This window comes from Staurois parvus, unplaced genomic scaffold, assembly GCF_062004578.1.
Source record: "Staurois parvus isolate SC_StPar_1 unplaced genomic scaffold, SC_StPar_1.0 ptg000051l, whole genome shotgun sequence".
NCBI lineage: Eukaryota > Metazoa > Chordata > Amphibia > Anura > Ranidae > Staurois > Staurois parvus.
In genome coordinates this window covers 1,985,058-2,000,057 of record NW_028317847.1, presented here as the reverse complement: position 1 = coordinate 2,000,057, position 15,000 = coordinate 1,985,058, and the positions used below count along the sequence as shown (strand labels likewise).

Sequence of the window (15,000 nt, the reverse complement as noted above, 5' to 3'; positions counted from 1 at the left end):
GAATTTTTTTTTTCCTGTTTTCTGCCTCTAAAACCTAGGTGCGTCTTATGGGCAGGTGCGTCTTATACGGCGAAAAATACGGTAGCTATACCATGACCTGGATGAATGACATATACTGTATACTGTATAGTACACGATCACCCAGCTTTCGTTACTCACCATTTCATTATCCTTCTTTTCCTGTTGTGTGTCTTGTCTTTCTGAGATTCTCTTGATGCTTTTCCTGCTTGACAATCTCCTGATCAGTTTGTCCCCCGAGTGATTTAGGCCTGGGGTATCTTCGGGTACCTCATCATTTCCATTATCTTCATCCTCTGCTGCTTCTACAGCCTAAAAAACAAAGAGAGCTTTGGAAAACAGGATTATCATGTATACGCATTGAGTGTGCCTGTGCTTTACAACGTTCTGGAATGGGAACGAGAGACCCCTTTTAGATCCATCAAAATAAAAGTGTATGCAAACACTGATAATGAACTTTATTTTTTCCTTTTTGGACTGTTTAAAAAAAAAAAATTGGAACCATTTTGCTTTGTTTCCTGCAGTGGCATGAGTAGGCTGGAGTCCTGTTTTGCTATGGAAATCACAAGTTATAACCCAAGCTAAGTAACTTTTGGCCCCTTTCACAAGGACCTTCCGATCAGGTCTGCCTGCCCGTTTTTCAGGTGGACCCGATTGAAACCTACATTCTCCTGTAGGCTTCTGGAGCAGTGGGTGTAAATGGATGTGTCCGATCTGAAAAAAAGAATCAGATATGGATCCGTTCCCCTTCCATCCGTCGGATTGTTGTCCGGGTGAGCGTAATACACTGCTGAACCCTGCATTCTGAGCATAACACAACCCTTAACCCTGCATTCTGAGCGTAACGCAATCCTGAACCCTGCATTCTGAGCGTAACGCAATCCTGAACCCTGCATTCTGAGCGTAACGCAATCCTGAACCCTGCATTCTGAGTGTAACGCAATCCTGAACCCTGCATTCTGAGCATAACACAACCCTTAACCCTGCATTCTGAGCGTAACGCAATCCTGAACCCTGCATTCTGAGCGTAACGCAATCCTGAACCCTGCATTCTGAGCGTAACGCAATCCTGAACCCTGCATTCTGAGCGTAACGCAATCCTGAACCCTGCATTCTGAGCGTAACGCAATCCTGAACCTTGCATTCTTAGCGTAACGCAACCCTGAACTTTGCATTGTGAGCGTAACGCAATCCTGAACCTTGCATTCTTAGCGTAACGCAACCCTGAACTTTGCATTGTGAGCGTAACGCAATCCTGAACCTTGCATTCTGAGTGTAACGCAATCCTGAACCCTGCATTCTTAGCGTAACGCAATCCTGAACCCTGCATTCTTAGCGTAACGCAATCCCGAACCCTGCATTCTGAGCATAACGCAATCCCAAACCCTGCATTCTGAACGTAACGCAATCCTGAACCATGTATTCTGAGCATAACGCAATCCTGAACCATTTATTCTGAGTGCAACGCAACCCTGAACCCTGCATTCTTAGCGTAACGCAACCCTGAACCCTGCATTCTTAGCGTAACGCAATCCTGAACCTTGCATTCTGAGTGTAACGCAATCCTGAACCCTGCATTCTTAGCGTAACGCAATCCTGAACCCTGCATTCTGAGTGTAACGCAATCCTGAACCCTGCATTCTGAGTGTAACGCAATCCTGAACCCTGCATTCTGAGCGTAACGCAATCCTGAACCCTGCATTCTGAGCGTAACGCAATCCTGAACCCTGCATTCTGAGTGTAACGCAATCCTGAACCCTGCATTCTGAGCATAACGCAATCCCAAACCCTGCATTCTGAGCATAACGCAATCCTGAACCATTTATTCTGAGCGCAACGCAATCCTGAACCCTGCATTCTGAGCGTAACGCAATCCTGAACCCTGCATTCTGAGCGTAACGCAATCCTGAACCCTGCATTCTGAGCGTACCGCAATCCCGAACCCTGCATTCTGAGCGTACCGCAATCCTAAACCCTGCATTCTGAGCGTACCGCAATCCCGAACCCTGCATTCTGAGCATAACGCAATCCTAAACCCTGCATTCTGAGCGTACCGCAATCCCGAACCCTGCATTCTGAGCATAACGCAATCCCAAACCCTGCATTCTGAGCGTAAAGCAATCCTGAACCCTGCATTCTGAGCGTAACGCAATCCTGAACCCTGCATTCTGAGCGTAAAGCAATCCTGAACCATGCATTCTAAGCGTACCGCAATCCTAAACCTTGCATTCTGAGCGTACCGCAATCCTAAACCCTGCATTCTAAGCGTAACGCAATCCTGAACCATGTATTCTGAGCGTAACGCAATCCTGAACCATGCATTCTGAGCGCAACGCAATCCTGAACCCTGCATTCTAAGCGCAACGCACTCCTGAACCCTGCACTCTGTACATAGCACACTGCTAAATTCTGCATTTTGAGCATAAACTGAACTCTGCACTTGTGTGTTATGCACTCCTGGCTTTATTTAACAATTTCCCTTTAAGATCTTCCCATTGGTGCAATTTGGCCACACACCCCACCCTATGACACATGTCCGCAGGGGGCGTGGTGGAGGTGAAGGGGCAGTTCCTGCATCTATTCTCTGAGTACAGAAGCCCTGGATACAAGCAAAGCATTTGTAGACCTCAGGGTGGGAGTGGTTGAATAGCTTTCCAAAACACACAGGACAAGGTTGACACCACTCTTCAGTCTACAAAATGCTTGTGTGTTGTCAGCCCACAACGAGATTCAGGAGCTGACTGCATATTTGTCAGATCAATGGGTATTTTTCTGTGCTTGCAGGGTATTTACAGGGAGAATACACAGGGAAAAGAGTGTTTATTGCAGAGATGCTTTGCATGTTTTTTTCTATTATGTCCTGACATACACTTTAAATTATAAGGAAACGTACTTACAATAAAAGCTTAGAAACACTAAGCATTTTCAGTTAGAAAAAAAGGAGTCTTACCTAAATATATACAGTATGTATAATGTACCCAAGACTGGTATAAAAATTAAAGTGTTACTAAACCCACATCAGTACAATCAGTCTGTATATGCAGGCAAGCTTACTTGTTATACTCACTGTGGAACCTAAGGGGGTTAATCCTCTGCATTGTGTTTTGGTTCCCATCTTCTCTGATCTTCTCCTTCTACTGTCCCCAATCCATCTGCTTATAGCACAGAACTCTAGGAGTCACTCTGTACATGCTTACTTTAGTGTGTATTGTTAGAATGATTTTTTTTTTCTTTGCGAGGGTGCATGTGATCAGCACAGGGCCAATCAACACTGTCCTACAAGCTTTAACTAGTGCTCTGCTGGACACTGATAGAAGTCACAAGACTACTATATACTGCTGATGAGAAAATGTATTCAGCAGTTTATATTTACTAAAATAATTGCATTTACATGTTGTGTGTACTGTGGGAGACTGGATATAATGAATGCAGGGTCCTGGGAGACCAGATATAGTGAATGCGGGGTCCGGGGAGACCAGATATAGTTAATGCAGGGTCCTGGAAGACCAGATATAGTGAATGCAGGGTCCGAAGAGGCCAGATATAGTGAATGCAGGGTGCTGGGAGACCAGATATAATGAATTCAGGATCCTGGGAGACCAGATATAGTAAATGCAGGGTCCAGGGAGACCAGATATAGTGAATACAGGGTCCTGGGAGACCAGATATAGTGAATGCAGGGTCCTGGGAGACCAGATATAGTAAATGCAGGGTCCGGGGAGACCAGATATAGTGAATACAGGGTCCTGGGAGACCAGATATAATGAATGCAGGGTCCGGGGAGACCAGATATAGTGAATGCAGGGTCCTGGGAGACCAGATATAGTGAATGCAGGGTCCTGGGAGACATGATATAGTGAATCCGGGGTCCTGGGAGACCAGATATAATGAATGCGGGGTCCGGGGAGACCAGATATAGTGAATGCAGGGTCCGGGGAGACCAGATATAGTGAATGCAGGGTCCTGGGAGACCAGATATAATGAATGCTGGGTCCGGGGAGACCAGATATAATGAATGCAGGGTCCGGGGAGACCAGATATAATGAATGCAGGGTCCTGGGAGACCAGATATAGTGAATCCGGGGTCCTGGGAGACCAGATATAATGAATGCGGGGTCCGGGGAGACCAGATATAGTGAATGCAGGGTCCGGGGAGACCAGATATAGTGAATGCAGGGTCCTGGGAGACCAGATATAATGAATGCTGGGTCCGGGGAGACCAGATATAATGAATGCAGGGTCCGGGGAGACCAGATATAATGAATGCAGGGTCCGGGGAGACCAGATATAATGAATGCAGGGACCGGGGTTTAGTAACACTTTAAGCAAACAAAAGAGTGACTATAGACACATTTTGGACCTAGCAGAAAAGGATTGGAGTCTGCTGGGTCCAGATTGCTTTCTGTGCCTTCCCTTGTGATTTTTCGGCTCCATTCACACTTCATGATTCACTGCGATTTTGCCCACGATTCCAAGTCACTTGGCAATTGCTGCAAAACGTGCATCCCCCTAATGGCACCTCAAATGAGATGAGATTCTGTGGGATCACTCTGCAATCGCGGAAAATCACAGCTTTTAAAATCTGTAAATTTAGGACATGATCCAACAGAACGGTGAATATACATTATCTTGTTTAACAGGCTGCTACATTTGCTGACGAGCTCTCTTCATACTCACCGGTTCAAGCTCCTACCAGATCCGTGATGCACGGCCCGCAGGGAGCAGGTCTACTGCCATTGAACACTCTTCCAGCCAGTCCAGGGTGAAGGGTCTATTCTGCACATGCACAGACTAAATTCTCTTCCCCTTTGGAGAGACTGTTCGTTGGAACTTTAATCTACAGACTGCAGACATTTGCTGGTGAATTTAAGCACGCCCACCCAATGCAAGAATGAAATAGATGTTTACCTGCATGCTGACAAGTTTATGGTAGATTCCTTCTCTTTTCATGAGCTCGCTGTGGCTTCCCTGCTCTGTGATGATGCCATTGTGGAATCCGGCAATACTGTCCACATTTCTGATGGTGGATAAGCGATGCGCGATGATAATAGTAGTCCGGCCTGTTCTGGCCTGCATAGAGAAATATAGAAATGTTACAATGTGATCTACATAGGTGTGGGATGAACACTATCTCCTCTTGTAGCCATCGCGCTTCCAGTGTCACCTACCTGCTCATTGGAATTTGTGCAAACATCATCAGAATGCTGAGTTCCTCCCTATGCAAAAATGGAGTCTGCGACTAGAGATCAGAACTGGGAAGATTATTGCATAAGGCACATAACTGAACAAAATGCCTTAATGCGTTCCGTGCTTCGGGGCTTCATGGGTAGGTGCTGCCCAAAACTCGACAAGGCAGTTCGATCACTGTCATGTTCCTTATTCAGAAAACCTCCCAGTTCCTATGTCTAATCAGTGAGACCATTTTAAATACATCTCAGTATATTTAGCTCAGCAATACTGCTGGAGTCAGAGGATAGAGAAGAGTTTGGTGGCAGGTTGGTTCCCTTAGTTTACAGGTATAGGTGGCCAGTGTATAAAGGTTGGGTTCCTATTAGGGTTGCCAACTTATCTTCAAGCCAAACCTAAATACCCTAGCGGTGCACGGAAATTTTCGTTTTTGTAGTATACACAATGGAATTGTAAAAGACCTGGGACACCTCTGGGTGCACCAAGTAGATTAGTGAAGTATCGCACTACACGTGCCACGGCGAACAGTGGGTGTGATCAAATTGCACTAACAGTGGGAGGGGCTTAAAGGGGCATGAATAAATAAAACCGTGGATGGTGTCAGTAGAGCAGTGGACAGTGTCAGTAGGGCAGTGGACAGTGTCAGTGAGAGCAGTGGACATGTCAGTAGGGCAGAGGCTGGTGTCCGTAGGGAATTGGACGGTGTCAGTCAGTAGAAGAGTGGATGGTGTCAATAGGGCAGTGGACTTTGTCAGTAGAACAGTGGATGGTGTCAGCAGAGCAGAGGTTGATGTTGCTAGTGCAGTGATGATGTCAATAGTTTTTAGCTTTTATTATTTTTTTTTTATTATTTTTTACAATTTTTTTTAACAACCCTGTTGAGGGGAAATATCATGAGTCCGAACAGACCCTGGATTTCTCACTTTTGAGACAGAGAAAGGGACAGAGATTGTTCAGTCCGTTTGCTAGTGTCGTTTGCTAACCTCAGTTACACTGGTCAGTGAATGAATGAGAAAGGACCTGTGCTGAGTAAATTCCCGTTCATTCACAAACCAAAGCATAGTAAACAACACTGTTTACTATGCTTCAGTGATGAATGAACACAGTGAACGATCAGTACAAATTACTTTTTGTATTCATTCAGAAAAGGAAGGGGCTGCTAAATTACTTATTTACTGGCTCCTTTCCCCACTCTCCATCCTGAAACATGCCTCGCAGCAGCCGATGCGGGGTAGCCAGAGCTGTGCTGTGGGGGGGGCCAAGGAAGCAGAAGGGGGCCTGGGGCCAGCAGAAGGAAGAGAGATCTGGACAGGAGTGGCGAAGGGGCAGCATTTACTAGAACCAATCCCCTATATTTACCTCTACATGCAGCAGCTGAATGCTGGTGGCAGGGAAAGCAAAAGAATATGACATTCAGCTACTGCAAGTAGAGGAAAATACGGGGGATTGGTTCTAGTAAATGCTTCCCCCCCTGTCCAGGTGAAGCTACGCCCATGGTCCAGGCTGAATAATGTGTCCAGGATTCAGGTGGACTGAAACTGACACATGATTCAAAACCTGGACTGTCTGGGTGAATTACAAACTAGTGGCAACTCAAGTTCCAATTAGTGAGGAATGCCCTCGTGTATCATGACATAACCCCTGCTGCTTTTCTATACTATCTTGACAATGAGAAGATTTTTAAATGTTCTAGATAATTTAAAGCAGAACTAAACCCATTCAGTTTCCCAAAACAGTTACATTCAAAGACGTAATGAATGACAACTGTCACAGTTGCTTGTGCTCTCAACTGGATGATAAAGTCATCAAGCCATCAAATGGCTATATATATATATTTATTTTTTTTTTATTTTTTTTTTTATTTATGTCAGTGGCAATGAAAGTTGACATGGACAACTGACATGTTGTGTAATTCCATATTCATATGATATAAGGACATATAGATACCTTATCCAAGGCTGCCTGGACAATGGCTTCACTCTCTGTGTCCAGAGCGGAGGTGGCTTCATCCAGGAGGAGAATTTTAGGATTGCGGACCAGAGCCCGTGCAATGGCGATCCTCTGCTTCTGACCTCCGCTCAGCTGTGTTCCTCTCTCTCCCACAAGAGTCTTGAATTTCTATAAAGAAACACAGTGGGTGATCAGGTGGTCCACTGAGTGACCCTGTAATATTAGGCAAAGATATACCATTAGTCCAAACAAAGACCCTCTGGCAGTTAGGGGTCCATTTAACCTCCACGTGAGTTCTAGGTTCTGCATGGTGTTCACTGTCTGATCATAGCTGTTCATTACACAGTCTATCAAAAAGATTACTACTACTACAGGTATACAGAAGACCACTGCTATATAGAATGAAAAAGGAATTTCACACAGACTTAACCAATGTACCCAAGAATTGAGATACACTTTTATTTTGACTTCAGAACTTGAACCCTGTATACAGCCTTGTCCTAGGATCCAAGGTCTTCCTCAGGCCGAGAGGAACTGACTTGAAAAATACAGGTACACTTTATTATTCATGTATACATTTTGGTGGGTATGTCTGCTTTACTTGTAATTAACATTTTTAAATGGTTTCTCTTTCAATAGCCTTCCAGTTTTAATTTGGTAGATAAATAATATAGCAAATTTTACATACATCTGGCAATTCCATGATGAAGTTGTAGGCATTGGCTTCTTTGGTGGCCTGTTCAATTTCCATCATTGTGACATCATCTCGGCCATATCGTATATTCTCTGCAATTGTAGTGTCAAAGAGAACCGGTTCCTGGCTCACTACACCAATTAGTTCCCGTAGGTACCTAGTGTTGAGGTTGCGAATATCATGTCCATCAATTGAGATCTACAAAAATATTATATTTATAAAGATGTATAATTATAAGCAATATCACTGTCGCCTTACAGACTTATGGATCATATTCATTTTTTAAGTACATTCACTTGACTGTACATTGCATTTAGGGCACACTGTGGGTCACTGGGAGCTGAGAGTTCGGTCTGATTGCACCATGCCTGTGCAATGTTTGTTGGCACAGCCACATGCAGTTTCCACCAGTGGAGCATTGGTGGGTGACAGTAAAGGACAACAAATGGGAGACAATTGTCACCCTATTACAGGAAGTGACTAACAATGATCCTTATAGCAGGATCACCAAGTTTTCTTTATGTGAAATGTAAACATTTAGAATAAAACAACTGTGGAAATTACATTAACATGTTAACCACTTCAAGTCTGGACACTTTTACCCCCTTCCTGTCCAGGTCAATTTTCAGCTATCAGTGGTATCACACTTTGAATGACAATTGCGTGGTCATGCAACACTGTACCCTGAATTTTTTAGCATTTTTTTGAGACAGATAAAACTTTATTTTGGTGGTATTTATTCACCACTGGGATTTTAATTTTTTTTGCTATATAAATTAAAAAGTCCAAAAAATTTGAAAAAAAGTGTTTTTCTTATAAAATTTTGCAAATAAATAATCTTTCTTCATAAATCTTGGCCAAAATTTATTCAGTTATCTTTTTAGTTTAAAAAAACAAAAAACAAATTAGTTTATAACCAAAAATTATAATTTTTCAAACATTTTTTTTACGTTTTTACTTTATTTTTTTATATTATTATTTGTTTTTTTTTAACATACTGTCACCCTAGCAGTACAGTGTCACCATAGTGACACTGTCCTACTTATGGGGGGTGAAGAAGATTTTTTTTTTTTTTACACTGATTACTTTTACACCCATAAAGGCTGTAAAAACAATAATTTCTCCTTCTCTCTGGCTGTATTCTTGCAGCCATTGAGAAATACTGTGTGAGCTGTGATTGGTCACAGCTTGTCACATGGTACAAGGCTGTTGTGAATAGCCTTGTACCATGTGACCTCTGTGATCATTCACAGATTTCACTAGTAGTAAGCAATGATGTTAGTAAGTGACATCTTATTTACTACTGTTCATATGATCACTGATTGGCCAATCAGTGGTCACATGATCGGGACCTCACACAGAGGTATCGCACAGCAGGCATCAGATCACGGTGCCGCGCGCTTCCAGGGAGTGTGCACACGCTGTAAATGCAGGCACCGTTTATGAATGGCAACCCGCTTGTCAGGGAACAAGAAGATCGCTGCAGCACATGAATCTGCGCATGTGCAGGATCCCGACAAGGCATACAGGCAAGCGGCACTAGGACCCAGAGGCGCCTGTCACCAATGATGGCACTGGCAGGCACTAGGACCCAGGCGCGCCTGTCGGTGCTGGGCAGGCTATTTAAAGAGCACCTCAGTGCTCATTCAGTGCTGACTGGTCTTCAGCTCTCCTCGTGTCCTGCTTGTTTCCGGTGCGATTTCCTTTGGTTCTGACCCAGCTTGTTCCTGACCCGACTCTGAGTACTCTCCTGCCCCTTCGGTTCCTGACTTCCGCTCTGTTCCTGACTCTGGCATTTCCTCCTGATCCTGTACCGCACTGCCCGACTGTTATGACCCTCGCTATCCTACGACTCCGTTCCAGTCCTGTGTCCTGGCTACATACCTGGCTCTGCATCTGGCAATCCACTGTACCTGCCTGGTCTACCTCCGCAGTACCCAAATCAGAGGATATCATGCTTATCAAGGTCATCATCTGCAAGAGCCGCAAGCAAAACCCTGGCGCTCTTGTCCCCCTGGTCCTTAGATGCCCTCTGTTCCAACCTCAGCGGGCTCAGGATTAGTGACACAAGTGAGGCCGACCTCGTCAAATCAGTCTCCCATCAGGTACGTGACACCGCTCCTGCACTGCTACCGTCTGGCCGTTTATGTACATAGGCCGGACGGGAAGTAGTTAAAGCATATATGAGATTTTAGAAATTGAATTTATATCTTCTTTACTTGACTTTATTGTATGGTTTTGTATGTGTTATATAAAAAATGTGCTGGCTTTTAAGGAAGGTCTCCCACCACTGCTCTTCAAAAGAGCATAAAATGCATTAGTGGTAAGAAAATACACCCAGATATTTTTTTTTCTTTTAAACAGGTTGCACATACACTCACCGGCCACTTTATTAGGTCCACCTTGCTACTACCAGGTTGGACCCCCTTTTGCCTTCAGAACTGCCTTAATTTTTCATGGCATAGATTCAACAAGGTGTTGGAAACATTCCTCAGATATTTTGATCCATATTGACATGAGTTACTGTTGCCTTTCTATCTTCTTGCACTAGTCTGCCCATTTTCTTCTGACATCAAAAAGCATTTTCCTCCACACAACTGCCACTCATTGGATAGTTTCTCTTTTTTTAGACCATTCTCTGTAAACCCTAGGGATGGTTGTGTATACAAATCCCAGTAAATCGGCATTTTTTTAAATACTCAGACCAGCCCGTCTTGCACCAACAACTGTGCCATGCTCACAGTCAAATCCCCCTTCTTCCCCATTCTGATGCTCGGTTTGAACTTCAGCAAGCTGTCTTCACCACGTCTACATGCCTAAATGTATTGAATTGCTGCCATGTGATTAGCTGATTAGCAATTTGTGTTGCCAGCAATTGGACAGGTGTACCTAATAAAGTGGCCAGTGAGTGTATATAAACAGTGCACATAGGCCAACATGGATATCGCTTTAGATGTGATTGAGCCTAAAAGATTATGATAACTTCAAGCTGCACCTACCGAGCCTTCCTCAGGATCATAGAACCTCTGAATGAGCTGGACAGTTGTACTTTTACCGCAACCACTACTCCCAACTAAGGCCACAGACTGGCCACTTTGGATCTCCAAGTTCAATCCTTTCAAAACCTGCCAGGAACAGAGGTGAAGTTAGCACTAAATGAATTATTTATTCCATCTGACCACTTGTGAAGTGATTACAGTTGCTGACCTGAACATCGGGTCTGGACGGGTAAGTAAATATCACATTTCTAAACTCAATATCTCCTTTTATCCTGTCAGGTTTATGTCCCACTGTAGAAAAACTGTCAATCTTTGGTTCCTGAAAGATATAATATTTTGGATAAGACTGAAAGTTGATGCAAATTATTCCCATATAGGGAACCTATGGTGTATGCAGAGTTCTGCATAGCCTGCGACATGGGCTATGGTACAGGGCCACAGTTCTGCCAGGCATGATACAACTAACTGATAGCATGTAGACCCTGTTCAGTTGATATTTTTCCACCAGGCACCTTTGATTTTTTTCTTGCAAAGTTTGTTGAGCAGGGCAGTGCCAACAGGGTCATCCATATCTCAGCCAATTCAGCAAGAAGGGGAAATTTGAGCTGTGGGTGGTGATCTCTAAAAACAGTGTTTTTGAATTACGAATGTACACTGCTAAAATGATTTGTTATTTATTATAATTGTTGATTAGTGTATATATTTATTTCAGGTACTTGTATAGTGCCGTCAATTTATGCAGCGCTTTACATATATATTGTACATTCACATCAGTCCCTAACCCTCAAGGGGTGTACAATCTAAGGTCCCTAACTCACATTTATACATACACATACAAGGGCCAATTTAGACAGGAGCCAATTCACCTACCAGCATGTCTTTGGAGTGTGGGAGGAAACCGAGGTACCCGAAGGAAACCCACGCAGGCACAGGGAGAACATGCAAACTCCAGGCAGGTGACGCCATGGTTGGGATTCGAACCAGCAACCCTAGTACTGCCAGGCGGGAGTGCTAACCATTTAGCCACTGTGCTGCCTTGTGTATATATATACAGGTTATATATAGTTTTCTAGTTTAGCAACATTAATATTCACTTTTATCAGTGCGTGCTAATTATACTATTTATAATTAGATTGTTTCTATTACTAATATTATATACAGTATTACAGTACATACACATTTATTATACGGGTACAGAATTATGCACCCACTGTACAAGTAACCCATGCTTGAACCGGCTTTCACTTGCCAATATCTATATAGTCGCTTTGGATATACACTCACTGACATATCAGCATGGATGTCATACCACTTTCTCAAGCTCAGTCTATCAGAAAAAAATAATTTCTAACCATTGGCTTCTGATCACCCAATGAATTGCAATCACATCTCCGCCCTAAAATACATCATCAACCTCATCACATAATATCACCTACAACGTCTTCTCCGCTCCTCCCAAGACTTCTTGCTCTATAGCCCGCTTGTCACCTCCTTCCATGTTCATACCCAGAACTTTTCCAGAGTCTCTTCCATCCTTTGGAACTCCCTACCCCAATCTCCATCTATCTCCTATGCTGTCCATCTTTAGGCGATCTCTGAAAACTCTTCTCTTCAGTCAGGCCTATCCCATTCAGTGAAACATTTTCATCCCTCATAATTAATTGCTATTACTTGCCCCTCTCCTTAGATTGTAAGCTTTCAGCCAGGCCCTCCTAACTCAGCTGTGTTAAATTCTATTGTGACAGTAAAGTCTCTCTGTATATTGTGAAGCTGCACAAACTGTTGGCACAATATAAATCCTGTATAATAATAATAATAATAATAATAGCTATAAAATAATAGTTTTTTTTTATTACAAACTGTCAGAAACCTTACTTACATTATCAATAATCTTGAATACGCTGTAAGCTGCTCCTCTCGCTGTAGCAAAAGCTTCTATATTGGGGGCGGCGTGACCAAAGCTAAAGGCAGCAAATGTTACTGAAAAAAACACCTGAAATCAGAAAATATAAAAATTAAGGTGTTTGTTAAGGCATAACTACAAAAAAACATGCAGTACATCTCTGGAATACATATACAGTTCCCAATGTGTTTTCCCTTTACACACACTGCAAATACAGAAAATAACTGTTGATGTGCCAGAAATATAGTGTGCTGCTACCTTCTTTGACATGACAACACAGTACATTTTTAAGGCTAAGTTCACTTTTTTTTTTCTAAAATCCAGCTCCCCTCTGCACCAATATACCATTAATGTACCTGTAAGGGATTTCCAGAAAGAAGAATCGCGATCAGAAATGCACAACCGGCAATGCTTCTGCAGGAATTCCTATGCACATGCGTGTTTCCGATCGGGATTCTTCTTGCCGGAAATCCCTTACAGTACCTTAGTTGCAAAAAAATGCAAGCTCATTTTGATGTTGAGAACAAGGCCTTATCTTAGCCGCTTTGCTACTCAGGCCTCAGAATATTTATGGGCTCTTCCCCACTTTCTGGGCATATCTTTCCAGGGGATGTACTGAAGTTCCATAAGTATTCAGGCTGCAGATTCTGCCCTTCCTCTTACTATGTTCCAGAACACTCTGGAAAACGGGTGAAAGTAGCAGAGCAGCCACCTGTGAAACCCTGAGCAGCCCAAATAATCAACCCCTGCTCCTCTGATTTCCTCCAAACGAAATATTCCTAGCAGCCTACTCTAAACTAGGAGGGTGCTACATGAAACTAACAATCACAAACTATCTATATAATCACAACAATCTAGTTTAAGATCTCTTGAATGACTCTTCCCATCCCACAAAAGTCTCACTCCTAATGCAGTAGCATGTCCTGTGGATTTTATGTAATCTAAAATAAAAGCAACTCCATCATACAGAGATAATTTTTCAAGAGTTCCAGGAGAGATACAATAACCTAGTGAGTAATTCTTTGGGCCCAATCTTTGTCTTTGCAACTGAGATCCATCCACTCATTGATCTCCTATCCAATGGGAGGACCTCACTGACCTACATAAAGGTACTCTAAATAGATAGGGGAATTGCCAAAGGATGGGTCTTAGTTTCTTTGGGTCTGGGCCTATTCCAAAGTTGGGAAGCTTGTCTCAGTAACAACATGCAACCAAGAGACTGTCAAAGGACAGAGAACTTTTCTGGTAGCAGCATGCAATTTGTAGTATTAGATTTAACATTAACCAAAGATGCGTGATAAAACTTTTGTTGTACCGTTAATATATCCCCAATGCTGAAGGCTCCATGGATAACCAGGGTGGTCCCATACCAAAATGCCAGCCCATAGGCTGAATATATGGTTAAGTATGCAAAGCCGATTGACACATTACTTGTGATCGCCTTTTTAATTCCTATGTTCTTGGCATCTTCCAAATTCTTTTCATACCTGCAAAGATGGAAAATGATTTAATCAGACAGGCTAACAAGATCGTCCCACAGTAGCAGATTTTCTTTTAATGTTCATTATGAGAAATCCAATGAAGAGAGTAATCTCACAGCCATTAGGTGAAGCTAAGAACTCAAGTTTGGGGATTTTACTATCAGAGTCAGCAAGAGACATAAGCAGTTTGCTGATTCAACCCCTCAGCATTTCTTCAAAACTGAAAAATAAATTTGGGTGAAGTCACCCAAATATAAAATATATTAGAAAAAAAATAGATTTGACCCTTCGCTTAGCATACAGGCAGTCCGAAACAAAGTGACGCAGTCGATGATACATGCTAAAATAGAGGTCACCGACACAATTTCCAAATTTTTATTGACCTGGTCTCCCTGGGTTGACCACTTCCTTCCTCAGGGATTTGATGAGTCTCTACTCCCTCCTTAACGCATCCCTTCCTCGATAAAAGATTTGGAGCTCTGGTCTGGTCCTGCTCCCCCCCATCCTGGTAGTCACACGCCCACCCCCCCCTTCTCTCCCCCCCCCCTTTTTTTCTACTTTTCTCTACTCCTCACGCTTCCTTCTTCATTTCTTCCTTTTCTCGTTTTTTTTGGATTACTTTACTCAGTGCACACAGTTGTAGTAACCATACAGTTGTTAACGGCCCTGAGCCTCATATTTACTTATTTGAAATATATGGTACTACTTGTAGTACTTCACTGTATGTAACTAATCTCTGTTACCCAATAAAAAGTTTGAACAAGAAAA

At 43.0% G+C, this 15,000-nt stretch overlaps 1 protein-coding gene across 1 annotated transcript in view; it reads right to left on the bottom strand.

Annotated features, from left to right (window-relative positions):
- Positions 1-15,000, bottom strand: part of LOC149470179 (ATP-dependent translocase ABCB1-like) — a 79,012-nt gene that overhangs the window by 41,767 nt on the left and 22,245 nt on the right. The window contains exons 8-15 of the mRNA XM_089666258.1: positions 14,067-14,238; positions 12,728-12,841; positions 11,057-11,167; positions 10,849-10,974; positions 7,844-8,047; positions 7,153-7,323; positions 4,927-5,088; positions 160-330 (exon numbers count right to left, since the gene is read on the bottom strand). Of these exons, the coding sequence (XP_089522384.1) occupies positions 160-330; positions 4,927-5,088; positions 7,153-7,323; positions 7,844-8,047; positions 10,849-10,974; positions 11,057-11,167; positions 12,728-12,841; positions 14,067-14,238 (1,231 nt within the window). The remainder of the gene's footprint in view (positions 1-159; positions 331-4,926; positions 5,089-7,152; positions 7,324-7,843; positions 8,048-10,848; positions 10,975-11,056; positions 11,168-12,727; positions 12,842-14,066; positions 14,239-15,000) is intronic.